The 25,255-nt window shown below is 59.1% G+C and overlaps 1 protein-coding gene across 2 annotated transcripts; it reads right to left on the reverse strand.

Moving 5' to 3' along the window:
* Positions 1–675: 675 nt before the first annotated feature.
* B4GALNT4 (beta-1,4-N-acetyl-galactosaminyltransferase 4) lies at positions 676–12,414 on the reverse strand. Of its 2 annotated transcripts, XM_065936652.1 has the most exons (20): positions 12,103–12,414; positions 9,215–9,315; positions 8,770–8,865; positions 8,602–8,697; positions 8,432–8,522; positions 8,259–8,359; positions 8,033–8,100; positions 7,809–7,887; positions 6,577–6,643; positions 6,322–6,456; positions 6,135–6,244; positions 5,916–6,016; positions 5,739–5,836; positions 4,769–5,657; positions 2,750–3,039; positions 2,495–2,648; positions 2,286–2,358; positions 2,030–2,183; positions 1,580–1,706; positions 676–1,084 (listed from the first exon to the last, which is right to left on the reverse strand). In XM_065936652.1, the coding sequence occupies exons 1-20, from the start codon at positions 12,251–12,253 to the stop codon at positions 961–963; spliced, it is 3,105 nt and encodes a 1,034-aa protein (XP_065792724.1). In that variant the 5' UTR covers positions 12,254–12,414; the 3' UTR covers positions 676–960. The 2 variants fall into 2 exon arrangements, with proteins under 2 accessions (XP_065792724.1, XP_065792725.1); XM_065936653.1 differs by lacking the exons at positions 8,770–8,865; positions 9,215–9,315; positions 12,103–12,414 and having other exon boundaries at positions 8,259–8,348.
* Between the last annotated feature and the right edge of the window lie 12,841 nt (positions 12,415–25,255).

Here is a 25,255-nt window from a genome sequence, read left to right on the forward strand (position 1 = left end):
TGTTACAGCAGACACAAGCAACTCATGTGGGCAGGTGGACCCAGCACCAGGCAGCCCAGGGAGGAGCTGGCTGTTGACAGAACCGCCCAGTCTCTCTCTGACTCCACGGGGGCTCCTGACCCTGAACAAGGGTGACATGAGAAACATAAAAACAAGCAACTCTCTCACTAAAGCAGTTTCCACCGCGGTCTCCATTCATGGCAACTGAGTCCTAACCATATCCCCCAACCTGGTCATAGGTCATCCCCTGCCAACCCCCCGCCCCAGTCGCGGGGTGCTGAGTGCTCCCGCTTCTTTGAGGTGGATGGGGCAGGACTCACATCCAAGGTGGTTTTCACTACAAACGGGACTGAGGACGTGGTCGGATATTATTTGTTTGTGGGTGGAAAGGTCCTGTGCCTCGCCCATGACCAGTGGCTCCATGCACAGGGTGGTGGGAGGAGGTCCAAAGCCCCTTCTCCTCAGGGCCCAAAGCTCAAAAGGAAGGTGTTGGAGAGGCAGGAAGCCGCGAGGGTGCAGGAAGGTGGGATCAGCACGGTGTCCAAAGCTCAGGTCAGGAAGGGGAGTCAGGAGCAGGCACAGCACCCAGGCCCCTCTGCCCCCCCAAGACATCCAGGCACACAGAACGAGTCAGAACTAAAAAAAATATTTCATTTCATTCTGAATAAAAAATGGAACAGACAGAACTCTTGGAAATCCTGAAAACAATGTCATCGCTACGGCAAAATTTCACAGAAATCATTGCACAGGGCGTGGGGGCCGAGCCTGGGCCCCGCCCACTATGGAGGTGCCTCTCTGGGAGGGGTCGAGGGCGAAGTAGCCTGGGGGCCCGAGCGGGCAGGCACGATGGTGGCTGTGCCCCCGGGATGAGCCCGCCGGGTCCCCAGGGTCCAGGCTCTGGGCCCGGCCTCCAGCTGCCAACACAGGCCAGTGGGTGGGGCTGGGAGGGGTCACTGGTCCTCAAGGGGCCTCCTTTCGGGCGGCCTTACGGCTGCGCGCGCCCCACATCCCCCGCTTGGAGTGGAAGTGGTGGTAAAAGTTCCGCACTCGGAGTCGCTCCACCTCCAGCCCTGCCTGCAGGACCCTGGGGGTAGGGAGGGGTAGTCAGGGCTGCCCTGCAGCCTGGAGGGTCTTTGGGAGGGATCAAGACTGGGGATTGGGGGTGAATGGGGCTACCCGTATTCTGGACCCTGGCAGGGGAGGGCATGTGTGTCAGGGCAGCCCTTGAGCCTACAGAACCATGGGGTGGGGTGGAATGGAAGAGGTCATAATCCGGTCCAGGGGCTGGATGTGGGGGGCTTCCACTACTGCAGGGCCCCACTGGGGCCAGGGGGACCCCAGGGCCATCAGCAGGCCTATAGGATCTGTGGGCTTCCCTGAGTCTGCAGGACCCTGGAGCTGGGAAGGGGTTTAGGGGAATGGGGGGGCATCTAGAATCTCTCTAGGCCTATGGATCCTGGGGGTAGGAAGAGGAAGACAGCAGAGTCTTGTCAGCAGTGAGGACCCCGGGGCCCCTCCCCACCCAGAAGGCAGGACATGGAGTTTGTCTCTGTGTGTTTGTGTGTGGGGGGGGGGTCACCTGTCCAGGAGCTCCCAGTCCTCGCCTCCCCACTGGTCCCGGAATTCCTCGGTGTTCATGCCTCCAATGCGGTCAAAGTCGGACTTGTAGATCCCAAAAAGGCCAAAGCCATTCACCTCCCAGTAACCTGGTGGGGAGGGGGTGCCCTTCAGACACCAGGTCCTGAAAGGTCACTCCAACATGTTGGTCATACTTCCAACCCTGGGCATGATTTGGGTGCTGGAGGAGGTCCCTAGAGGCCAAGCATGACCCTGGGGTTCCTACGGGGGGACTTGGGGTCCTGGGCACTGTGGAGTGGCTCTCCTATGCCACAAGGAGTCCCGGGCATTACAGGGAGCCCTGATGGGGCCCCAAGCCTACCTTGCGGGCTGGGAGGCCCCTGGGGAGCCTAGATTTCACCCTGGCATTGGTGGGACCCCGGGCCCTCCTGGGGGGCATCCAGGGCATTACCGTGTGGGTCCCCTGGTGAGCTTCCGCAGCTCAGCCGCATGACCACAGGCGCGAAGGCCAGCTTGCCCTCCACGCAGTGCTTGCGGATGCCGTCTAGGATGCTGGGGGGGAAGTGGATGTGCAGGTCGCAGAGGAAAACGATGCTGCTGGCATCCTGGGGGCAGCGGGGAGGTCTGAGCCTCACCCTCCGCTCCGGAAGGGCGTGCCCGCCCCAGCCCACCTGGCTTTTCTGGCCGGCCCCACCCTGACCACGCACCTCCACCGCGTCCACTCCAGCTTGCAGCCCCGCAGAGCGCTCAAAGTTTCCAGCTCGCCTCAGGTATTGGTATCTGGGAGAGGGGATGAGCGGGTGGGATCACACACCGCGGTCTCTGGGGGCGGGACGGGGGCAGGAAAACCCATCTCTGTTGGGGAGTAGGAACGATTCGATCCACCTTCCCCAAAAGGAGGTGGGGGCGCCGTTACCTGGGCAGTCGTGCTGCGCGGAGGGCCCGCTCCACGTCCATGTCCTCGCTCTCAAAGTCCACCAGGACGACACTGAAGCGGGAGTCACCCGTGCGGGCGTGCAGTGCGGCCATGTCTGCCAGGAACTGTATCACCCAGCGCGCCTGGTTTTTCACTGGGGGAGGATGGGGACACTGAACCCGCCTGGACCCAACCTGGTGGCGCCGCCCGCCCCTCCGCAGCCCTAGGTGGCGCCGCCCGCCGCAGCCCGCGCACCCGGCACGACGAAGTGCACCATCACATCCTGGCGCCAAGCCAGGCGCAGTGGCCGGCACAGCTCCGGGCGGCCGTCGGGGCGCGCGGAGGAGGCTGCGGCGGGCTCGGGACTCTCTCTGTCTTCCTCAGTGTCGCCGGCACGGGCCCCGGGCAGGCGCAGGAAGACGTACTCAGACAAGCGCAGGCGGCGCCCGCCGCGTTCCTGGAGCTCCAGTTCCAGGAGGAAGCGGCTTCCTCGCGCCGAGTCCCGGCGCTTTTCCACGTTCACGATGCGCAGAAGAGCGTATCGCCTGGGGGCGGAGCCTGGTCAGCCGCAGAGTGGAGGCGCGCCCTCCCCCGCCCCCCATCGCCGCAGCAGAAAGGCGGCCACTGAAGTGACTGGGGGGGGGGGGTGCTGCCATGCACCCCTCCCCACCAGCGGCCGTGTGTCCCAGCCCCCACCCACCCCTCCCCCCTCAAGGCCAAGGCCGTCTCAGAAGGCAGACCCACATCTCAGGCTTCCTCCTCCCCCGACGCCCCACGTGGGAGTCATCCCCACGCCCAGGCCGTCCTCTCTCCTCCCAGCCACCACTGCTGTGCACAGCCACACGCTCAGAAACCTTCAGGGGGACCCACTGCCCACAGGGCGGGACTCAGATGCCTTGTTTCTAACTCGGGTGAATGGTCTGACTTGTCTCGGTATCTCGTGCTGCAGACAAGCAAGCCTTCTCTTCTGGGGAGGGCTCTGTCCCGGTGCCCCTGCCTGGACGCTGGGCCCCACCCTCCCCACGGGCCGTCTCCAAGGTCCTAGATACCTCCTCTGAGGAACCTCCTTTCTGCCTCCCTGGCACAAGTCCAAGGGCTCCCCTGTTCTGGGAAGAAGCCTCTGAGCCTTCCCCTTCAGCCTGGCCTGGAGCACCTCACCTCCACCTTCACTCGGCCCACAAACAGTGGTTTCTCCTCCTCTTGGGGAGACGGCCCTGAGCTTGACTAGGTTGCTCTTTCTGCCATGTGATGCCCCTGCACAGCCGGTGTCACTCACCTGGGAGCCGACCAGTGTGACCTCCAGGGGTCTAAATTCTTCCCCTCGCCCCACGCCCATCCCCACCACAGTCTCCCCAAGTGTCAGGGCCTTTCTGCCCCAAAGCTCTGGGTCTGTGCTTTCGCTCCTGGGCTACTCACACCCTCGTCCTGCTCAGAGGATGGGGCTGCAGCCATGACCTTTCTGCTGGACGGGCCCTCATACCCTGGGACAATAAGCTGCTCTCAAGAGGCTCTGAGCTAAAGGCAGGCTGGCTTTTTCAGCCACCTAGAATCAATCTGCCCCTGCCTCTGCCAAGTCTAGGCCGTCCCATCACTGCCCTGGACCAAGCCTGTAGGTCATAGGCTCCACCTTCCACCCTCTCCTCTCCAAGGCCTTCATCTATGATCCAGATGGGCCAAACGCATGTCCTGCTCTAAACTTTGTATCAGAGGCAAGAATAAGTCCTGAACCTGGCCTTCGATGCCCATGAGGCCTGTCCTCTGCCCACCAGCCTCCTGGACAGCCTCTGCCTGTCACTCATGTCTGCAGGTCCTGCCCCTCCTTAAGGGCTCAGCATATTTCTAAGAACCCCTCAGGGCAAATTGGGGTTCCCATTCTCCAGCCCCACACCTGCTTGAGGTGGAGACAGGATTCAATTCCTGGGGCCTGGGGGCCCCAATCAGAGGGGTCAATGGGGCAGGAACCCTGAGCTCACCTCTGAGGACTAAGACCCCAGTCAGCATGGTGCAGGTGGGGGAGGGATCCTGGGGTTCTTTGCTTGTGTGTGTCTATTTAAAGGAGAGACCTGGGTGGCTCAGATCCATCCTCAGGTCCAAGGTGGCAGGTGGGGGGTTTGGAGGTGCAGGACAGGGGAACCAGAAGGGAGAGAAAACACTTTCTGACGGGTGTGCATGCGTGTGTACCACTCCCAGAGCAGTGCCTGGTGAGGCCTTGGGGAAGAGCTGAGGGTCCCATCGAGGCCACGCTCCGCTCCTCCCGGCACCCCTGACCCGTACCCGCTGTGGCGCATGTTGAGCCTCTCCATGTACTGAGCTACCACGTCCACGGCCTCGGCCTCGGGCAGCTGTAGGTTCCCAGACACGTTGCAGCGCAGATCGTTCCAGTCGGAGCGCAGCAGCTCGAAGTCCACGTTGCCGACGCTGAACGTGCGCTGCCAGTCAATGGCGTCCTCGCGCCAGCGGCCGCGCACCAGGCCTGCCGCCTCCTCACTGTCCTCCGACGCATTCTCGTCGCCAGGCACTCCTTCCTCGTCGTCGTCCCCTTCCTCCTCCTCGTCCTCCTCGCCCTCCCCAGGCAGCTGTGGCCTGGACACCTGGGATAAGCTCAGGAAGGAGGTCACAGGCTGCGCTTCAGAGGACGAGTTGGAGTTCGCCGTGGGGGCCGCGAGTCCCAGCGCGCGCGCCCGGCCCTCCTGGCTCTCCTGGGTAGCCGGCGCTGGGGCCAGGGCTCTCAGCTCTGTGGCCGGGGGGCTGCTCGTCCTGTGGCCTCGAGCCCGGGGTGGGCGTGGGGGCGCCCGCAGCGGCACCCTGGGTAGGGGTCGGGGGCGCAGGAAGACGCCAGGTAAGGGCGGCCGGGGTGGGCCGCGTGCGCCGAGCAGCGGGGCCCCAGGGGGCGCCCGCAGTCCTGGCCGCACGCGTGTCACATACACCTTGGAGGGCCGGGCTGCGGGCCGCGGGGGCGGGGCACGGCCCAAGAAGAGGGGGAGCTGGCGGGCCGCCCAGCTCAGCGCCCGGGAGCGCCGGGGTGTCGGCGCAGCGGGGGTGGCTGGGGCCTCCGAGGGGGCTGCGGGGGCCGGGAGCTGGCGGCTGCCCTGCCTTCGGGGGGCCTCGGTGGGCCCCAGGCCAGCGTCCAGCAGCTCTCCGTCGTCCTCGTCATCCAGGAAGTCTGTGGGAAGCGCGTGTGAGCCACTGCAGGGCCACCCAGCTGGGCGTGGGGTCACTGTGGGCACTCACCGTGGGCACTCACCGTCGGGGTTGAGGAAGAGAAAGGCTCGGCGCTGCACCTCCTCCCTGTCCTCCCCGCCCTCCTCCCGGTCCATCTTCATGTATTTGTAGAACCCAAACCTGGGGCGGGCGGGGCGTCAGAGACCCGCTCGGTTGAGGGCCGCCCATTCTTCCCGGGCACCGCCCACCCGCCACCCACCTTTCCAGATACAGCGGCGACTCCCGGTAGAAGCACTTGTTGTCAGTCTCCATGTGAGTCAGGCGCGTGTGGTCATTGGGATAAACGAAGGACAGGTACACCTGGGGTGGGCAGCGGGCTCAGGGCGGGCCGTCTTCCAGAGGGTCTGGAGGAGGCTTCCGGGACCCTGGAGAGGGGGAGGCCTGGGTCCCAGGGAAGACCTTGGCTGGGGGCACTTACGAATTGCAGCCCCTGGTATCTTGCGATGGGGAAGTCCTTGACAACATAGGTCGGGGCGTAGGCGCAGGGCTCCAGCACACTCTCCAGCTCCGCGGGCTCCACCCGAGGTGCTGTGAAAAGGGGGGTCAGGCTGCTACCCGGACCCTCGCCTTGACACCCCCTCCACCCTGTGGGTGAGCCCCCTCACTGAGAAAGAAGGCGTCTCGCGGATCCGGCCGCAACATGTCAGCTCTGGGCTCCTCCTGCCGGGGCCGCCCCCCCACGTGACTGGCAGGAGACTGGGGCACGTGATCCACGTGGTCCATCTTCAGGGCTGACTCGTCTAGGGGCAGAGGATGTGTGAGGTCCCCGAGGAGTTCACAGAGCCCTCCTCACCCACATCCAGCCACCCCGGAGACCACCCGTGTGAGCCTCCCCTTCCCCAGAGGCACTGGCTCCGGACCTGTGTAGAGAGAGATGTGAGCAGAGCCGATAACCTCGAACTTCAGACCCGGCAGGAATGCTCGCCACTGGGGGTTGGAGAGGGTGGTCAGGGCCAAAGAAGGGGGTGGGGGGGACACCCTGGGTCAGGGAGGAGTGGATCTTCCTGGCATGGGGACAGGGAGCTAGTAGGGCAACGCCTTTAAGAATGCAGAAAGCTGGGCGGGTGGACGGGAGAGGAGTCCTAAGAAGGCATGGCAGGGAAGCTGCTGAGGCCCAGAAGGTTGGGGTCCCTGGAGGAAGATGAGAACCTCCTCTGCCCCCTTCAGGCCTTTCCTGACACCTTGGGCGCTTCTTAATCTTCTGGTTATGACCTCTGCCCCCACCTGCTCGTGATTCTACGGCCACTGCGCTGCTGGAGGTCAGAGCTGGCCTTCCGAGGGCAAGCCCCAGTGGCTCCCAACTCCCTGGTGGACCTCCCCACCCCACTTCTGCTTCTGTGCCTGTGCGTCTCAGTCTCCCTTGTAGACTGTCTCTCCCCCATCCCTCTCACGCTGGGCTCCTGGGGGCTGCCCCAGGCCCTCTTCCCTTCCCAGCTCATCCTGGGCCCTTAGTCACCCTCTCAGCTTCCACAAGATCACCTCAAATCTGCATCTCCAGTCTAGATCCTCTGCCAAGCTGAGTTGGGATGATGCCCTCCACACACAAACCAGATACCTGTAACATCCCCCCACCAGCCCTCCCTGGTCACCACCCCACATCCAGCTAAACTCGGACTCAGCCACTGGGCATCTCCTCCTGCCCCCACGCCCTGCGGGTTCAGGGACTGATGGTCACCTGTGAAAATCTTTCCCAAAAGGCAGTGGCTAGAGGGTTTTCCCTGACATGCAAATCCCATTGCCTCGTTCTCAGAAGGAAGCCCTGCCTGATCTAGCCACCAGACTGCTTGGGGTTCCAGAAGACTGTTCTTGAGACCAGGAATTCATCCTCGTGCCCCGGATTCTCTCCCCACGGGTCTCCCTGTGAACCTCTCTCTCAAGAATCTGCTCAGGGGCCACTTTCTCTGTGAAGCCCCTGGGCAGGCGCGGTGGAGCACAAGTCCCGTCCCTGAGCAGCTGCTTTGTCAGCTAGATGGGAAGTCCTGGGGGGGGGGGGGCACATCCACGCTGCTGTTCTGGGGGGAGTGGCCGGGAGGAGGGCAGGGCAGGGCAGGGGGGGGTCTCCAGAAGCCCCCCGGGGAGCAGCTGCACTCACGCCCACTTCCACGTGGTCCGAGCCGCGGTCATCCTGCTTGTGCAGCAGCTCAAAGTAGTACCTCCGAGAGGCCATGAGCCTGGGGACAGGAGGAGTCAGGGGCCGCCCCACTGCGCCCCAGGAGCCCCCAAGAGACGGCAAGTCCCAGGGCCGGCAGCAGTTTCATGCGTGCATGCGTCACCCTGTCCTCACGCACAGACACACATCTGCTCCCAGTCACTCACCGTCTGGGCTTGGACACCTGGGAGCTGAACTTGGTGAACTCTCCAGGCGCTGTCCACTCCGAGCCCGTCTGGAGGGCAACAGGAAAGGGCAGGGGGCTCACCCTCTCCTTGGGGCACCAGCCCCACCCAGAGCCCCTTCCTGAGAAGTTGAAGGGGACAGGCGACCCAGGCCACAGGAGGCCCGTGAAGACAGAAGGGGTGTGGATGGAGGGGCGGGTAGGGATACCTTGCCCACAAAGGCCATCAGCTGGGCTCCCGCTGGGCTCTCGTTTGGGCTCAGCCAGAACTCAGAGTTGTCATCCGAAGCCACAGAGAACTGGACGTCGCCTAGGCCGTGAGACAGGGCTCAGGGCCGGGCGGGGCGCTCGCGACTCCCCCCCCACGCCCCCACCCCCGCACCATCTCTCGCCGGGTGGATGAAGCCAAAGAGCCGGAGGCCATAGTTCTTCCACTTGGGGGACACAGCCAGCTTCTTCACGGTGGTGCGAGTCTGGGGGGACAGCGGCTGCTGACGTCAAGGTACCTGCCCACCCCCGCCCACCTGGGGCCCACCGCCCCCCAGCACTCACGTGAGGGAAGAGCGGGAAGTGCAGGTTCCTCCGGAGCTGGCCCACGGCGCCCCCGCACCAGTCCTCAAACACGTGCAGGTTCACCTGCCCCTTGTACTGCGGGGGAGCGGGGCTTACTGGCCGCCCAGCGGCCCCGGCCCTCCCCGCCCGAGCCCCAGTGGACCTCACCTCCTCCCGCCACGCCGGCACTTGACGGGTGAGGTTGAGTACCAGGGGTCTTCCAGCCCCCCTAGGAAACAGCATGCCTGGGTCCTGACCTTCAGACTGCGGGAGAGGAAGGGCACCAAGGTCACAGCTGAGAAGTGTGAGGGCAGGAAGAAGTCACACACACACACACACACACACACACACACGGGCTCAGACACAGTGCGTGACACAGCCAGCCACACAGGCCGGTTCCCGTCACACGGCCCTCCACATCTAGCCACGAAGCCCTGAATCCATCACAGCTCAGCCACACGCACGCCAGAAGCCCCCCGGCCACCCCGCGTGCAGCATCTGCGTCCCCCGGGCCTGGGCACGTGAGTGGCTGCATCCTCCACCCACGGCTGCGGCACATGGTGGCCTTGGGTCTCGTTCGTGTGGCTGTGTGGTTCCCCACAGCCCTGCTCACCACCGGCTCCTCCTCGTGGCTCTCGCTGGAGTCCTCTGCCCTCTGTGTGGCCAGCGCAGCGCGGATGCCCCGGCCGTCAGTCACACTCAGCTTCTCACCGTCTGTGGGTGGGACCCAGGCTCTTCAAGGCCACAGTCCCTGCTGCCGGGGTCAGTTGGGGGCAGGACGGCCAGTGGTGTCCCCTCTGAAGCCTCCCCTCCTGTCGTCCGATAGCTGCCCCCCCGCCCCCAGCGAAGCGCCTTCTACTGGGCTGTTCTCCCACCTCCCGCCTCTGTGGGGATGGCCCTGCCTGAGTCCTCCACCTGACTTTTCCAGCCCCCACTGGTGTGATGGAGCAGGTATGTGTGTGCACATCCTAGCAGACATGTGTGCACATGTACACCGATTGGGTGTCCTCCTCAGTGACTGCCTCCAGGAAGACCCCCAGGACTGCCCTGTCCTCAGCATATTTCCCATGAGCTGGAGTGTTTTGTGTCTGCCTCACTTGCCAGGAGTGACAGCCAAGCATTAGTGCTGGAGCTTGTCGTCAGGCAAGCCAGTGCCGTGGTCTTGAGGCTACACTAGCCCCGGCCCGTGGTACATGTGCTACCTGCTGCCCTTAAGGCCATGGTCCCAGACCAAAGGAGCCCTGGCACCTGCCTGGGCAGAGGAGGGACTGGCACACTGGTCTGGCTGTCAGAGGCTCTGGGCCAAGGTGGCCCTGGGGGGAGACTGTCCCCGGGATCCCTTCTGTGGACTTCTCAGAACGTGGCACACTCCAACCCCCCAAGCCTGGGCAGACCACCTGCACACCTCAATGCCCTCAGCATCCCAGATCTCCTCCTCACGCTGTGGATCTGGGGGTCCCGTACCCTGGGGTCTTAGCCACTGAAGGTGAGGCTTCACTGTCCCATCCAGGGACCCCCAGTCCAGGAACCGTCTGCTCCAGGGCCAAGTCTGGCTTCAACATCTATGCCTGCACTTCAATCCAGACCCCAGGAGCGAGGGTACCATACTGACGCAGCAGGCCTGGGCCCCTTCTCTGGGGGAGAGGGGCTGCCCATGGTCTCCTGCCTGCGAGAGCCCAGCGGTGCCTGTCCGCTTGGCTTTCCCCAGTTACTGTCCTTTGTCCGGCTGGGAGCTGAGCCCCTAACAGGCTCCCGGCAAAACCCCCCAGCCTGGCCCCGATGCTCCCCACCCGCCAAGGTGACTCTATGACTGCTGGAAAACTTCTGCGGGGGTGCCACACCCAGGCTGCTACCACCGTCCTGCAGGCAAACACAGAACACTCCAGCACCTGGGAAATATGCTGAGCCCCAGCGCAGTGAGATCCGGATGGCGGCCTGCCAGCCCCTCCGCCCAGGACCTCTGCCCACACAGGTTGCTGGACACGGGGCAGGTAGCCTTTCTGGTGGGAGTGAAGACAGTGCTGACGGGACAGTCAGGAAGGCATCAGACACGTTTAGCTGCTCAGCTTCCACAAGCCCTGCCCTGGTGGAGCCAGGTCGCCAGGCAGGAGGTGGAGCTGCCGCCGGAGGTGAGACCTGCCGGCTGGGGCTGCTCCTGGCTGGAGCTGCATGAGGGTTTGGTGGTCTGTAACCTTGAACAGCTCCTGCCCACTCAGGAACAGCAGGACAGCTTCCCCGCTGGCCCAGTTGAGAGAAGAGGAGGCCTCAGAAATGGGGTTCCCACACCTCCGCCCCCTCCTAGCTGCTGAGTTAGGCTCCCTGGCTGCTCGGGAAGTCAGGTTGGGGAGGACTGTGGTTGCTCAGAAAACCACAAGGCAGCTGGGTAGGAGGCTGGTTCTGTTCTGTGTCACTGGGTCACACTCTGGGGTCCTGCCTTATGTGATGGTAACTGAGGGCCCCTAGAGGATGTAGTAGCTGCAAGATGTGTGCTCTTTGGGGAGGGGTAGGTTGGGACCAGCCTCTGACCCCTGGCCTAGGTGTGGGACTGAACAGGGAGCTTTGGACCCTTTGGTGGGAGTGGCCAGGGCTTTACGGATCAAAATCATAATTCTGAGTCCTCAGGAAGCGAGATTCTCATCACCCACCCTAAAGACACCTCGCTTGCTTGAGAAGGGTCAGGGGCAGCTTGGCTGGGACCTTCCCTGCCCTGAAGTGCTTCCTGCTCTCATCACCAACCTCCCCACCCGCCGCCCCGTTCTAGGCATTCTGCTCCTCCTCCCCAAAATATGTGTCAACGGTCACCACTTCCAAGAGCCCTTCCAAGATACCCTAGCTAAGGTGGCAGGACTCCTCCCCTGGCCCTCCCCCACATCACTCACCAGGACCTGATTTGTGGGTTCATTGTCTGTTCCCACTGGACCGTGGGCCTGAGTCTGGGAGCGTCCGCTCCAGGCAGTTCGGGGCTCCCCAGGCTGCACCCCTGTCCCCATGACTCACTCCCAACACACAAGCGTCTCAGCCCCTGATTACAGGTTTACCTAGGGCGCCTCCTCCAGGAAGCTTTCCGACTGCGAGGGTCAGCTCCCCCCCGCTAGCCTTTTCCCCAGCAGACGGGGAAACGGAGGCTCTGCTAAGCACGAAGAGTCGGAGGCGCAGCCGGACTTGGCCCAAGAAATCCCAGCAGGCAGGGCCTGGTAGCCGAGGGCTCACCAAGACCACTGTTACCCCGGCGCTATCCGCCCCGGGCCAGACCCCGGAGTCAGACGGGGTTTGGGGACGCTCAAGAGGGTCGCGCACATCACGGTTGACGTCATCCGGCGTTCCGGCCGGGTCGAGCCGAACCGAGCCCCCTGCCCCGATACTGCCGAGATGGGAAGGGCGGCCCGGGTGTCCCGGCAGCTCTGGCCCGCGCCGAGACCTGAGCGCAAGGGGAGGGCCCGGGCCCGGGGCCGCTTGGGACCCTCACCGCCCCCCGCCCCGGGCGCGCGCCCCCTCCCGTACCTCGCCCGTAGCCCAGCCGCTGGCGCAGCGCGCGGCCCTGGCGCACCAGGCTCAGGTGCACGTACGTGAGCCACGCGGCGCAGGTAAGCAGCACCAGCAGGAGCAGCAGCTTGATCTGTTTGCGGATCTTCTTCACCGGGAACCACGGCATCGCGGCCGACCCCGCCCCGCCCGGGGCCGCGCTCAGCGGCGTCGCTGCGGCCCCCCACTCCCGCGCGCTCCGCGCCGCGTGCCCCGGCCCCGCATGGCCCTTTGTCCGCCGCCCGCGGCCCCGGGCTGTGGCCGCGACCCCGGGCTGCCCTTGGCCGAGGGCCCGGGGTGGGCGGCGGAGCGGCTGCCGGCGGTTCGCCCGCCCGGCCCCGCCCGGCCGCTCGGGCTCCAAGCTCCCGGGGGCCGCGGCGGGACGCAGCAGCATCCACGCTGCGGTGCTACCCACCGTGAAACGGGCCCGGCCGCCGCGCCGCGCGAGCCAATCCCGGCCCGACCGGCCTGAGGGGAGCCAATCCGCGGCGCGGGAGGCGGGGCCAGAGGTTAGGGTGTGCGCGCCGCTGGTCTCCACGCAACGCGCGCATCCACCTGGGCGAGACGGCCCGCGCAGCGCGGGGACGCGGGGTCCCGGGGATGCAGAGGACCCGGGAGATGGACCTGGAGGCGCGCGGGGCTGGAGCCAGGGGTCAAGGGTCAGAGAATGCACGGGGCGCGGGGTAGTGCATAGGACCGGGGGACGCGGGGCACGCGAAGTGCTGGGGACAGGGACTGGGGTCACAGGGTGGAGGCCGCGGGAGGAGCCGGCTATGGATCAGGGGACAATGGGGACACGGGGACAAGGCTGTAGGGAGTCGTGATGGGGAGACAGTGAGAGCCTGTGGAAGGAAGGGGAGAGATGTGGCCAGCTCGGGCTTGCAGCTTGAGCCTCCTGCTAACAAGCTAGGAGGAATGGGGCTCAGACGTCGTGGAGGGAAGAAAAAGGAAGTCTGGGGGAGAGACACGGGGGTGGGGGGAGGATAGGTGACGGTGGTGGGTCAGGGCATCTGGGGCGCTGTGGGTGCACAGGCTCCATGCAGGCACGACTGAGCAGGGTCTCAACACACCTGGCTTCACACTGAGTGAGGGGCATGAGGAGCTAGCAAAGGACAGCGTGGAGGCCAGGGTCTGACCTGGCCCCCAGGTGGACATGGGCCCCAGACGCGAGGCGGTGGGCTCCACTGAGGGCAGAGCAAGGTGGGCAGGGGCCCAGGCAGGAGGGGCGGGGCTGCCTGGAAGCGGGTAGGGGGGAACCCAGCTCTCCCATTTCTGACTGGAGCCAAGGGTGTGGCTCTTGCTGAGCTGGAGGTGGGAGGGGGGTGTGGGCTGATGCTGAACTTTGCTCCGTTTGGTTCCCATGCCTGCCCTGGCCACCTCCACCCCTGCCTGCCCTGTCCCCACTACCCCTGCCCTGCTGCCAGCCTGACTCTTCTCTCTGCCCCTCCATCTGCTCCACTTTTCTGTTACTGTGTAACCAACCGGCCCAGCATCAGGGTTGTAAAACAACTGTTGGTTAAGCTCCTGGAGTTCCTGGTTTGAGAGTTTAGATGTGGCCTCACAGGACAGCTCGCCTCTGCTCCAGGACGTCTCAGGCCTCAAGTGGGAAGATGTGACCAGCTGGGGGTGACTCTGGTGGCTGGGCTGGGGTCATCTGAAGACTTCTGCACCTCATGTCAGGGCCTTGGCAGGGACGGCTGGGCTTGGCTGGGATGGTTAACCAGAGTGCCTGGGGGTGGCCACTCAGCAAATGGGGCAACACACCTGGAGAATCCCCGCACACCAATCCTGCCCCTGCTGTCGTGGCCCCCCTGGCTCCAGTGGAGGAGATGTGGACCCCCCTCATCTTGGGAAGGTTGTCCAGGGAGGTGTGGTCTTAACACTGCTACACTATCCTTTTCCCCCTTTTATTTTAACCTCAGGGCCATTTTCCATCATTCTGTCATTAACAATGCCCACATCTCGTCAAACCTTCTCCCACCCCATTCTCGTCCCTCCCCTCCAATCCACTTTCCACGCCCATGTTATCTGAACATTCATTATGGTATACATCAAACTGTATGTATTTCAAGCATTATATCAATAGTTTTGTGCTGTAAATCTCATTGTGTTTCCTGTGTTTTCTCCAAGCTTCACAGACGCATGTCTCCGTGCTGTCCATGTGCGATGCCTTCCCTGTGCTCCCGATCCTCCCTCATGCCCATTCGGCCAACAGATGCCCGGGGTCATTATGAGCCAGAGGCTTTAGGGGCACAGCTGTGAACACGGCAGATACAGCCCCTCCTTTTGTGGAGTTTCTGTTTTCCTAGGCAGAGGCACATGTGAACAAGAATGCTGGGACATGCTGTGAAGACAATAAACGGGCTGATGGCCTAGGGAGACTGAGGAAGGGTTTCTTCCATCGGAGTGACCACTAGGGGTGCGCTGTTTGGGGAAGTGACGCTGGATCTGAAGCATAAATGCAGTCTTTAAAAACCAAGCACCAGAAAGTAGATGCCAGGAGGGAGGAGTTGGGGACGCTACTGCCTGGGAAGGCCCAGCAGGGCTCCCGGTTCGGCCTGGAGGGCAGCAGGTGTGTGAAGGGCAGGGGGCAGAGGTGGGCGAGAAGGCAGTCGGTGGCTGCCGGACATGACTGCTCTGCTGGAGACCACGCGTGGCCACAGCAGCCCTTCAGAGAGGGGCAGCCACTGCCCGCTCCTGCCTTTCCAGCTTCACACGAGTTCCTCTCTTGCTCAACTCTGACCTGAACCATATGGGGAAGGGGGTCCTGGGAAATGGATTCCCAGCTGAACAATAGAACACCCAGCAGAGGCTCCTCAGCAACTCTGCATACACATTTCTACTTTAAACCATGCTTAACTTCCAAATAAAAACAGGCAAAATCACGCTTCTGCTTAACATGATGCACACCTCTGGCCAAAAAGAGGTGGAGGGATGTCTCACGTCGCTGGCTCCATCTCTGGGTGGTGCTGACTCCAACTGAATCGCCACACCCTCCTGCAGGGGATCTCCCCCGCCCAGGGATCGAACTCATGTCTCCTGGGTCTCCTGCATTGGCAGGTGGGTTCTTTATCATTAGCAACATCTGGGGAGCCCAACTGAGTAACACATTCTCTTTAAGAATGTTGAACACTTGAGCACTCTCAGAGTGTGTTGAGTGTTAATAACACAAACACCAAGATGGAAGGTCAACTATTGTTAACATAAGTTAGACAGAAGTGAAAAAGAAAGCGAGAGTGTTAGTCGCTCTGTCATGTCTGACTCTTTGTGACCCCACGGACTGTAGCCCACGAGGCTCCTCTGTCCGTGGAATTCTCTAGGCAAGACCACTGGAGTGGATTGCCATCCCCTTCTCCAGGGGATCTTCCTGACACAGGGGCTGAACCTGGGTCTCCGTCATTGCAGGCAGATTCTTTACCATCTGAGCCCCAAGGGAAGGCCTGGTGGGGGGAGTGGAAAAAGAGAGGGGGGTGTGTGGAAGTAGCATGCACAGACCTCACGTGAAGTAAGGACGAGGTTCTCATTGCTACGGCAGCCACTTGCCTTCTTGCCCTGCCCACTCCATGTTCCCTGTGTCCTCAGCTCGCACCTCAGCTGCTTGTGGGTCTTTGTCTGTCCAGTGGGGTGATCCCAAAGGTCTACTCCTGCATTGGGTGTGTCCAGTTCCAGGACTGGGGACACTCAGAGACACGATAGACGGTCTCCTGCCTTCCAGACTGCCACCTGCTCACCCAGTTCTGTCATGAAAATTCAGCCCCCTTCTATGACCACCATCCCCACCAGCGCAGTGACCCTGTGTCGATTCCCTGGTGTGAGGGGTCCCGGGTGGCCGAGTGGCTGAGTGTCTGGCGGCCTCCAGTCTGATGTGCCCCCTGGTGGAAGCCCTGTAGGGCTTGGCCCAAACTGAGGGGCCTCCCAGGATGTGGCACTTTCAGTTTTAAACCCAGGAAAGTCCTGGGCAGACCAGGGTAGCTGGTAGTTGCTACTTTATGCTTATCAGGTTCAAACAATATGGCATCACTAGCGTCATGGACCAGCGTGATGGCCGCGGGGGGGGGCAGTGAGCCAGCTCCCTGGGACTGCTCTGCTCTGAGGAGGGCAGTGGGCAGATGTCGCTGCCTCTTCTGATGGTCTCACTAGTGGGCGTGGAAAGACCCACTCCCGACGGCTGGGCTCCCTGCCGGGGATCTGCTGCAGCAAAGAAGGCTTGTCAGGAACACAGCTGTGATGGGGGTCACCACCAGTTACATCTGTGATCATTGGCTGGCAGTCCCCAGGCCCCCTGTCTTCTGCACGGGTCCCCCAGGAGAACTGAGTGGGGACGTGGTAGGAGCCCCCTCCTGGGCCCTAAGTCCTTGTCATGACGCCGACCCCGGGAGTGCCTTTGGGAGGCATCCCTGCTGTGGTCCGCTGCCCTCGGAGGAGAAGGAGGCCTTCCCACAGCAGCGGCCCTGGCTCCACAGGGCTGTGCGTCTGATAGCGTCTGTGACGGGGGCCCCCACCGCTGGGCTCGGAGTGCACTGGCCCCACTGTAGATGACGTGACCCAAACACCACCAATCACCTCAGCGCCACAGCCCCTGCTCTGACAGCTGGTCCCGATGGTGGTTTGGGGACACTGGAAAGCCTGACGTTTCTGCTTCGTCTTCCTCAGACGCTGGTAAGTGTCCCTTTGGGGCCTCCAGGGAAGGCCAGGAGGAAGAGTCATAGGACGTTTCTGGTGCTGTGACAGGATCCTTCCTCAAGGACACGGCCTCGCCCTCATCCACAGGGGCGTTGGATCTGCAGCCCAGTTCAGACGAGGAAGCTGGTTGGGCGTCTGCAGCTTTCTGTCATTGAGATTCAAGTTAGGCTTCTTGTCATGGACTGAAGGTTGGTGTCCTCCTCCCCAAATTCACATGCAGAAACCCTGACGCCCAGTGCAACAGCATTTGGAGCTGGGCCTTGGGAGGTCTCTGGGGTTAGGTGAGGCGTGAGGGTGGGGGTGGTCTGATGGGTTCAGTGTCTGCAACAGGAGATGCCAGAGCGGTTCTCCGCGAGCACATCAGAGAGAGCCTGTGCGTGCCTCGGAGGCCACGCGCCTGCAGCAGAGCCGGGGCACGACCTCTGACTTCCAGCCTCCCTGGCTCTGAGTAGACAGATGTCTGTTGCTTACCCCCCAGTCTGGGGATTTGGTTTGGCCGCCAAGCAGACTGAGACTCGCGTGTTTTTCATGTGAGCTCTCCTGCTTACACCAACAGGCAGGCTGCCCGTGGTCTCAGTCCCATGTGTAGCTTGATCTCTGCATGTTGAGACCCTCAGAGACCCCGTCTCAGTGTCATTCCTCATCTGCAGAGAGCCCCCCAGAACGGGCTGCCCTTGCCCAAGCGTCTGTCAGAGCCTGGGTCAGTGAGGAGGGGCCCCCATATCCCCCAGGGACACAGCCAGGGAGGAGGAGAGCCTGTGCTACCTTTGGCCTGTCCAGCTGCAAGAATGAGCAGGCGGTGCTTTCTAGAGCAGGGTTGGATTTATACGAGTGTTGACCGTGTAGACGGAGTGCCTGTGTGCCCAAGCCCAGAGCTCTCCTGTTATTAACACCTTGCATTCATGTGGCAGCTTTGTTACAATCAGTGAAGCGAAAGTGACGTGTTATTATTCACTAAAGGCTATACTTTATTCAGATTTCCTTACTTTTCAGCTAATGTCCTTTTCCTGCTCCAGGCCCCCACCCAGGCCCCACATGACAGTCCTATCTCCTCAGGCTCCTCTGGACTCTGACAGGCTCTCAGACGGCCCCTGTTTTGATGACCTGCACAGTTTAGAGGAAGACCGGGCAGGTGTTTTGTGGGATGTAGAAACTGGTCTGTTGGTTTTTTCAGGATTTGATGGGGATTGTGGGTTTGGGGGATGAAGACAACAGATGTAAAGGCCCCTTTCATGTGGCCACATCCAGGGTGCCGCCTGTCAACTTGATTTATGGCTGTTGGCGCTGGCCGTGATCATGGGGCTGGGCTGTGCTTGGCAGGCTTCTCTGCTGTAAAATCACTTCCCTCCCTTCCGCCCTGTGCTTTGGGGGTGGAGGTCCTCACGCATAGCCTATACGTAGGGGGCAGAATGTTCACATTATTTGGAATTCTCAGCATGGCCCATTTGCCTCTTCTCCTCCATTTATTGATTTATTCAGTCAGTTATGCCAGTATGATCACGTGGACATGCGTTTCATACTTCAGGCTATGACACACCATTGCTTTGTAGACTTTGCTTCCCCAGTTGTTCCGGTTCTGGCCGCGGGGAACCCTGTCAGTTGGCTCCTGCGGCCCTCGGACACACCCCGTGTTTGTATTTTTTGAGCGCCTCCTTACTTCCCGGCTGCAAATGCTCCAGGCTCATCCTGTGTATTTCTGGTTCCAGTCCTAGGGTCAGCCATTTCCTCAAGAAACTCTGTTTCCTTCCTTTCACTAGAGAGTCATCTTAGAAACCCAGATCTGAGAGACAGATGTGTTCATTGCTGCTGAGGTCTTGTTTCTTGTGCCCTCTCAGCAGACAAAGCAAAGAAAGTGTGTGTGTGCCAATGCTGCACACACGCACACTACAAATACTCCTGTGTGTAGCCCGCTCCACACTGCCCTGCACCTGAGTCCTCACTGATGCCCAGCAGCATCCCTCATCCACGGTCGCTCTCCCCTCGGTCGCCTGCGACCTCCCCCCAGCACTGAGGCTCTCGGCCCCCACCCGCCACCTGTGTGGTCCCAGGGCACAGTGCCCAGGGTCCCAGGGACCCTGCTGCTAACCCACACCCGTGGGAACCAGTTTCACCCCCAGGGCACAGTGCTCTGCGCACATCCTGGGCCTTCATGCCTGCAGACCCCACTCATGTCTACAAGGTAACTTACTGGGATTTGGTTGGGATCTCACTGAATCTATAGGTCCAGAAGAAATGACACCTCACCAATACTGAGATCCTATCAGCGAACATGGACTATCGGTCCCCTGATTTAGATCTTTGATTTCAGTCCTCAAAATTTTGTAGTTTTTCTTATGTGGATCCTGTACACGTACTTTTTATTTACACCTGAGCGTTTAATTTTCTCAGGTGACTGTGGTCAGCGCCTGCCCTTGGCCCCTCCCTGAGGCTCCGTGCTCAAGCTAAGGCAGGGGCTCCTCCTTTCACGCCGCATTCCTGCCTGGGGTCCTCCGCCTGCTAAACAGTCTTTAAAAGCTGCACACTTAGGTTGGTGTTGTTCAGTCCTGTATTCACCATTATGGCATCAACACGACAGCTTCAAGGCTCTAAAAGTCCACACTCCACCCACCTCCCTCCGCGTCTCTGGCAACCACACGTCCTTTTACCGTCTCCTCTGTTCCCACTTTCCGGAATGTCCAGAGTCGGAACCATACAGCGTGTAGCCTTTTCAGACTGGCCTCTTTCACTTAGCGGTGTGCATTTGTGTTTTATCCATGACTTTTTATTAATTGGTGGCCATTTCATTTTTATCACTGAATAACGTTCCATTGTGTGGACATACTGTAGTTTATTCATCTGCTCCCTTGAAAGACATTCTGACTGCTTCCATTTCAGGTCAGTTATGAATAAAACGGCTATAAACGTTGTGTGCAGGTTTTTGTGGGGACATGAGTTTTCAACTTACTGAGTAAAAATTTTTCAACAATTGGATAAATACCTAGGAGTGCAACTACTGAATTATATAGTGAGATTATGTGTGACTCACTATGTAATTCCGAAACTGTCTAATGTCTTCCAAAGTGACTGGGCCATTTTGCATCCCCACCAGCAATGAAGGAAAGCTCCTGCTGCTTCAGGTCCTCATCTGCATTTGGTACTGTTAGAGTTTTAAATCTTAGCCTTGCTATTGGTGTCTTGTTATTTTATTTTCAATTCCCTAATAGCTATGATGTTGAGGACCTTTGCAGATGCTTACTTGACATCTGTATATCCTCTTTGGTAAGGCGTCTGTTTAGATCTGTTGCCCATGTTAAAATGGTTATTTGTTTTCTTACTGTTGAGTCTTAAGAGTTCCTTGTATTATTGGATACAATCTCATGTTGAATATGTGTTTTGGAAATATTCTCTTCTACTCTATGGCTTATCTTTTCATTGTCTTAACGATATATTTAGCAGAGCAGAGTTTTAAAATTTTAGTAAAGCCCCGCTAATCAATTTTTTTCTTTCAGGGGTTGCGCTTATGATGTATCTAAAACATCATCCCCAAATCAAAGTTCATTAGATTTTCTCTTACGTTATCTTTTGGAAGCTTTATAATTTTGGTCTATAAGATGGCTCAGATGGTAAAGAATCCACCTGCCAATGCAGGAGACACAGATTCAATCTCTGGCTTGGGAAGATCCCCTGCAGAAGGTAATGGCTTCTGTATTCTTGCCTGGAAAATCCCATGAACAGAGAAGCCTGGAGGGTTACAGTCCAAGGAGCCAGAAAGAGTTGGACGCAACCGAGCATACACATGATAAATTTTTGGTTAATTCTTATAAAAAGTATAAGGTCTGTGTCTAGTTATATCTTGTTCATAGATGTCCACTTGTTCTAGAAAGTTTGTGGAGAAGAATTTCCACAAATTTTCTCCACGGTGTTGCCTAGGGCTTTGTTAACCTTTGCTCTTTTAACAAGGGTCAGTTGACTGTGTTTGTATGGACCTATCTCTGGACTCTATTCTGTTCCACTGAGTGGTTTTTTTGTTTCATCCTTTGCCAATACCAGACTGCCTTAATCACTGTAGCTTTATAATAAGTCATACGTATCAGTCCTCCAACTTTGTCATTCTTTTCAGTATAATGTTGGCTATTCTGGGTTTTTGCCTTTTCATATAAACTTTCAATATCTACAACATAACTTACTGGGATTTTAATTGGGATTGCATTGAATCTATAGGTCATGTTGTGAAGAAATGATATCTTAAAAATATTGAGATCATACCAGTGAACATGCAGTATCTGTCCCTTTATTTAGATCTTTGATTTCACTCGTCAAAGTTTTGTAGTCTTCCTTATGCGGATCCTGCACATATTTTATTTTTTTTAGGTCTACACCTGAATATTTAATTTTCTAGGATGCTGATGTAAATGGCATTGTGCTTTGTCAAATCTCCATTGCTCATTGCTAGTATATAGGAAAGCAATGGGCTTCTGTATATTAAACTGGTTTTCTGCAACCTTGTTATAATTCCTTATGCATTCCGGGTGTTTTCTGTTTTTTGATTTGTTAATTCTTTGGTTTTCGTACATAGACAGTTTTGTCACCTGTGAAAAAAAGGTAGTTTTATTTCTTCCTTCTCAGTCTCTGAGTTTCATTTCTTATTTGATTATCCTGGATTCCTAGTACAGGAACCCTACTACAGGAATTGCTAGGACATCGCTCCTGGAACAGGAGTGAGGAGAGACAACAGTGCCTTGTTTCTGATCTTAAGGGGAAAGCATCTGGGTTCTCACAATTAACTATGATGCTAGTGGTGCATTTTTTGGTAAATAATTTTGATCAAGTTCAGAAAATTCCCCTCTGTTCCCAGTTTGTTGAGACTTTTAATTATGAATTGGTGTTGGGTTTTATCAAGTGCTTTTCTGCATCATCTGACCAGGTATTATATTCCTTTCTTAGCCTGTAGATTTCATAAATTACATTAATTGATTTAAAAAAACACAGAACCAGCTTTGCACATCTGGAATGAATCCCACTTGATAGTAGTACGTAATTGTTTTGTGGTGTATAATTTATCATTGAATTTAATTTGCTAATATTTTATTAAGAATTTTTGCATTCATTTTCATGAAAGATATTGATCTGTAATTTTCTTTTCCTTTTATGTCTTTATCTGCTTTGGGTTTATTAGGTTAATGCTGGCCTCAGAATGAGTTAGGAAGCATTCTCTCTGTTTCTATTTTCTGGAAAAGATTATAGAGAACTGGTATCATTTCTTCCTTAAGTTCACCAGTGGCACCATCCTGGGCCCGGGGTTTCTCGGTTGCCAGTGAGTGCAGTTGCTCAGTTGTGTCCTGCTCTGTGGCCTCGTGGACTGTAGCTCCCAAGTCCTTGCAGTTCTCTAGTCAAGAACACTGGGGTTGATTGCCACGCCCTTCTCCAGGGTATCTTCCCAATGCAGGGATTGAACCTGGGCCTGCCGCGTTTTAGGGGGTCATTGTTTGGAAGATTATTAATTATTGATTCATTATTAATTATTAATTCTTTGACAGATATGGCCTATTTAATTTATCTATTTCTCTTTGTAAGAGTTTTGGTAGTCTGTGTCTTTCAGGAAATTGGCTCATTTCATCCAAGTTATCAAATTTGTGGGCATAGAGTTGTTTTTAGTATTCCTTTATTGTCTCCTAATGTCTGTGGAAACTGTAGTGATGGCCCCTCTTTAATTTCTCATTACAGCAATCCCCCTTTTCTCTTTTTACTTCTGGCTTACATTCCTAGAAGTTTATCAACCTTATTCATTTTTTTCTCTCAAATAACCAGCTTTTGTTTTTTTTTTTTTAAATTGATTTCCTGTTTTCAATTTTATTGATTTCTGTTCTAGTTTATTATCATTTCTTTTATTCGGTTTTTTTTTGGTTTATATTACCCCCCCCCCCCCGTTTCCTAAATAAGAAGTTCAGGTTACTGATTTTAGATCTTTCTTTTCCCCTAACATACACATTTACAGTATAGACTTCCCTCTGAGCAGTGCTTTCACTGCATCCCACAAATTTGGTAAGTTGTGTTTTCACTTTAATTTAGTCCAAATTCTTTTCTTATAATTTCTTTGAAACTTATTTTTTGATTCCTGCCCAAGTGGTCTTGAATTAAGCTACATGTATCAATGCTCCATGACATTGCTCTCATGCTTAAGCAAACCCAGAAGGCAGAGATTCAAACCCAATTCAACCTGGGCCACAGGTGGGAGGCTGGGCCTCAGACACTCCTGCACGTGTGTGTGTGTGTGTGTGTGTGTGTGTGTGTGTGTGTGTGTGTAGGGGTGCAGGTGGGGTAGGGGTGGCACTCCCTTCTAGGCATCATCACCTCTATCGCCAGGTAACCCCATCTCCAACGATGTCCTCTCACTGGACCCCAGGTTATCCTGGGTGGGGGTCACACTCCTGTCTTTATGCCCAGAGACAATGGCCAGAACTCCACCTACCAGGCTGGTGAGACAGCGCAGCCCAAGGTCAGCACCTGTGTGGCTCACGATGGACAACAGACGGCCAGTTTGAGCTGGTCTTGGCTGAGGGGAGAAGCACCTCCTGCCATGTTTGAGTTGATGCCAGCGTCAGGCCCTCTGAGATGCAACCTGCACCCCACCCTGGACTCATGAGGGTCTGAGTCCGCATCCAGGAAGTATGGCAGGAGTCAGTCCCTTGATCGCCTTACTCTGCAAGTGGAACAAGTGTGGGACACGGTGGGCGGGGTGCCAGCCCCGGCAGCACCTCCGACCTGAGACAGTGTGAGTTTGGCTGAGGGCGTGATTGCCGGGGAGGCTGTCAGCTGGGGCCCTTGCACCCCGTGTGTTCCGGCTGCACGACCAGACCGCGGGTCGACTGAGGTGGAGAGGTTGCTGTGGCCATCATGGCCGCCACAGGAGGGGCTGGGGGGTAGGCTTGGGGAAACTGAGGTACAGGTGACGTGTATCCTGCTTTAAGCTCCGGGGGGCGGCCTGGCCCTCCCTCCCAGTGTACCCCCAGTTCACTGGGGGGAAGGCCTCCTGCTCAGCGGGCGGGCCCCTCCGGCAGACCCCGGCCCTCACCCCGCAGTGGCCGGCGCCCCGGCCGTCTCTGAGGTCAGTATCCCTCGTCGCTGGGCCAACAGCCGCCGGTTAAAACAGGACCCGACTGGGGTCCGGGATCTCTCGCGGCCGCCAGGTGGCGCTGCAGGCCCGCGCCGGGCTCCACCGCGGCCGCCGGGCCCTCCGTGCGCGGCGGGGCCCAAGTCCTCCGGCCTCTGGGTTAGTGTCCTGTGGGGGAGACGCGACTCCCGGCGCGCCCGAGGGCCGCCGGCCGGGCGGTGGTGGAGAGTGTCTCTGGGGCGCCCCGCGAACCCTCCCGCTTCCTCCCCCTCGGCCGCTCCGCCTGGGGAGGTGGCGCAGGGTCTGAGAGAGGGGGCGGGAGAGGGGAGGGGAGGGAGAGGGAGGGGCGAGGCGGGGGGCGCAGGCCTCGGAGGAGGGGCGGGGGCAGGGGCGGGGCGGGGAAGGGGGGCACAGGCCTGGGGCGGGGCGGGGGCAGGGGCGGGGCGGGGAGGGGGCGGGGGCAGGGGGGGCACAGGCCTGGGGCGGAGGCAGGGGCGGGGAGGGGGGGGTGGCACAGGCCTGGGACGGGGAGGGGGCAGGGGCGGGGTGCACAGACCTGGGGCGGGGGAGGCGGGGCCGGGGCGGGGAGGGAGGGGGCACAGGCCTGGGGCGGGGAGGGGGCAGGGGCGGGGCGGGGAGGGGGCAGGGGCGGGGCGGGGCGGGGAGGGGGGGCACAGGCCTGGGGCGGGGGAGGCGGGGCCGGGGCGGACGCCGGGTGGTGGCGCGGTTGCCCCACCCGAACCTCCTGCTTCTCCTAAGTGACGCGCGCTCAGGGCGGGGGAGCCCGGGAGCCCTGGAGGCCCGGGCCGCGGCCGGAACCGGGAGGGGCGCAGGCCTTGGGTCCCGTGGGCCCAAAAAAAATGGTGTCGTGTCACGTACATGGGTTTGTAGGCGCGCCTAGACCCTGCTCGGAGGAAGAGGGCGGCGAAGGCAGGGGGTCGAGCTTGTGATGCTGCTGGGTCGGAGCCCAGCTTAGAAAAGCGGCCACGGGTGGCACCCTGCCAAGTTTGCTGGTGGGAAGGCAGGCCGGCGCCCCCACCCCTCCCAACGCCACCCCAGCTTGCCCTTAACCTCAGACTGCCTGAGCCTGCTGGTGGGCAGGAGCTGGCCGCAGACCTGCCTGCAGAGTGAGAATTGGGGGGCACGGACTTCCGAGATGGGGGCCAGCTGGTGAGGGGAGTGGGGACACAGTGCTGGTGGTGTGACGTCATCCGTGGGATGACGGTTCCTCTGACGGTCTAGACCTCCTCTGTGAGAACCCAGGCTCTTCAGACCCCGCTGTGGAGGACGCCTGGGAATTTGTTATTGTTACTGAGTCCAAACTTGCTCTGCTGGCTGGAGATAGGCCCCTGAATGAGA

The sequence above is a fragment of the Muntiacus reevesi genome, chromosome 5, assembly GCF_963930625.1.
Source record: "Muntiacus reevesi chromosome 5, mMunRee1.1, whole genome shotgun sequence".
Taxonomy (NCBI): Eukaryota; Metazoa; Chordata; class Mammalia; order Artiodactyla; family Cervidae; genus Muntiacus; species Muntiacus reevesi.

Coding starts and splice junctions, on each gene's coding strand:
- B4GALNT4 (XM_065936652.1), bottom strand. CDS start 12,253: ATGCCGTGGTTCCCGGTGAAGAAGATCCGCAAACAGATCAAGCTGCTG. Junction 2,184..2,285: donor CTGGAGTGGACGCGGTGGAG/GTGCGTGGTCAG, acceptor CGCTGCCCCCAG/GATGCCAGCAGCATCGTTTT. Junction 1,707..2,029: donor CTCACCAGGGGACCCACACG/GTAATGCCCTGG, acceptor CCTCCCCACCAG/GTTACTGGGAGGTGAATGGC.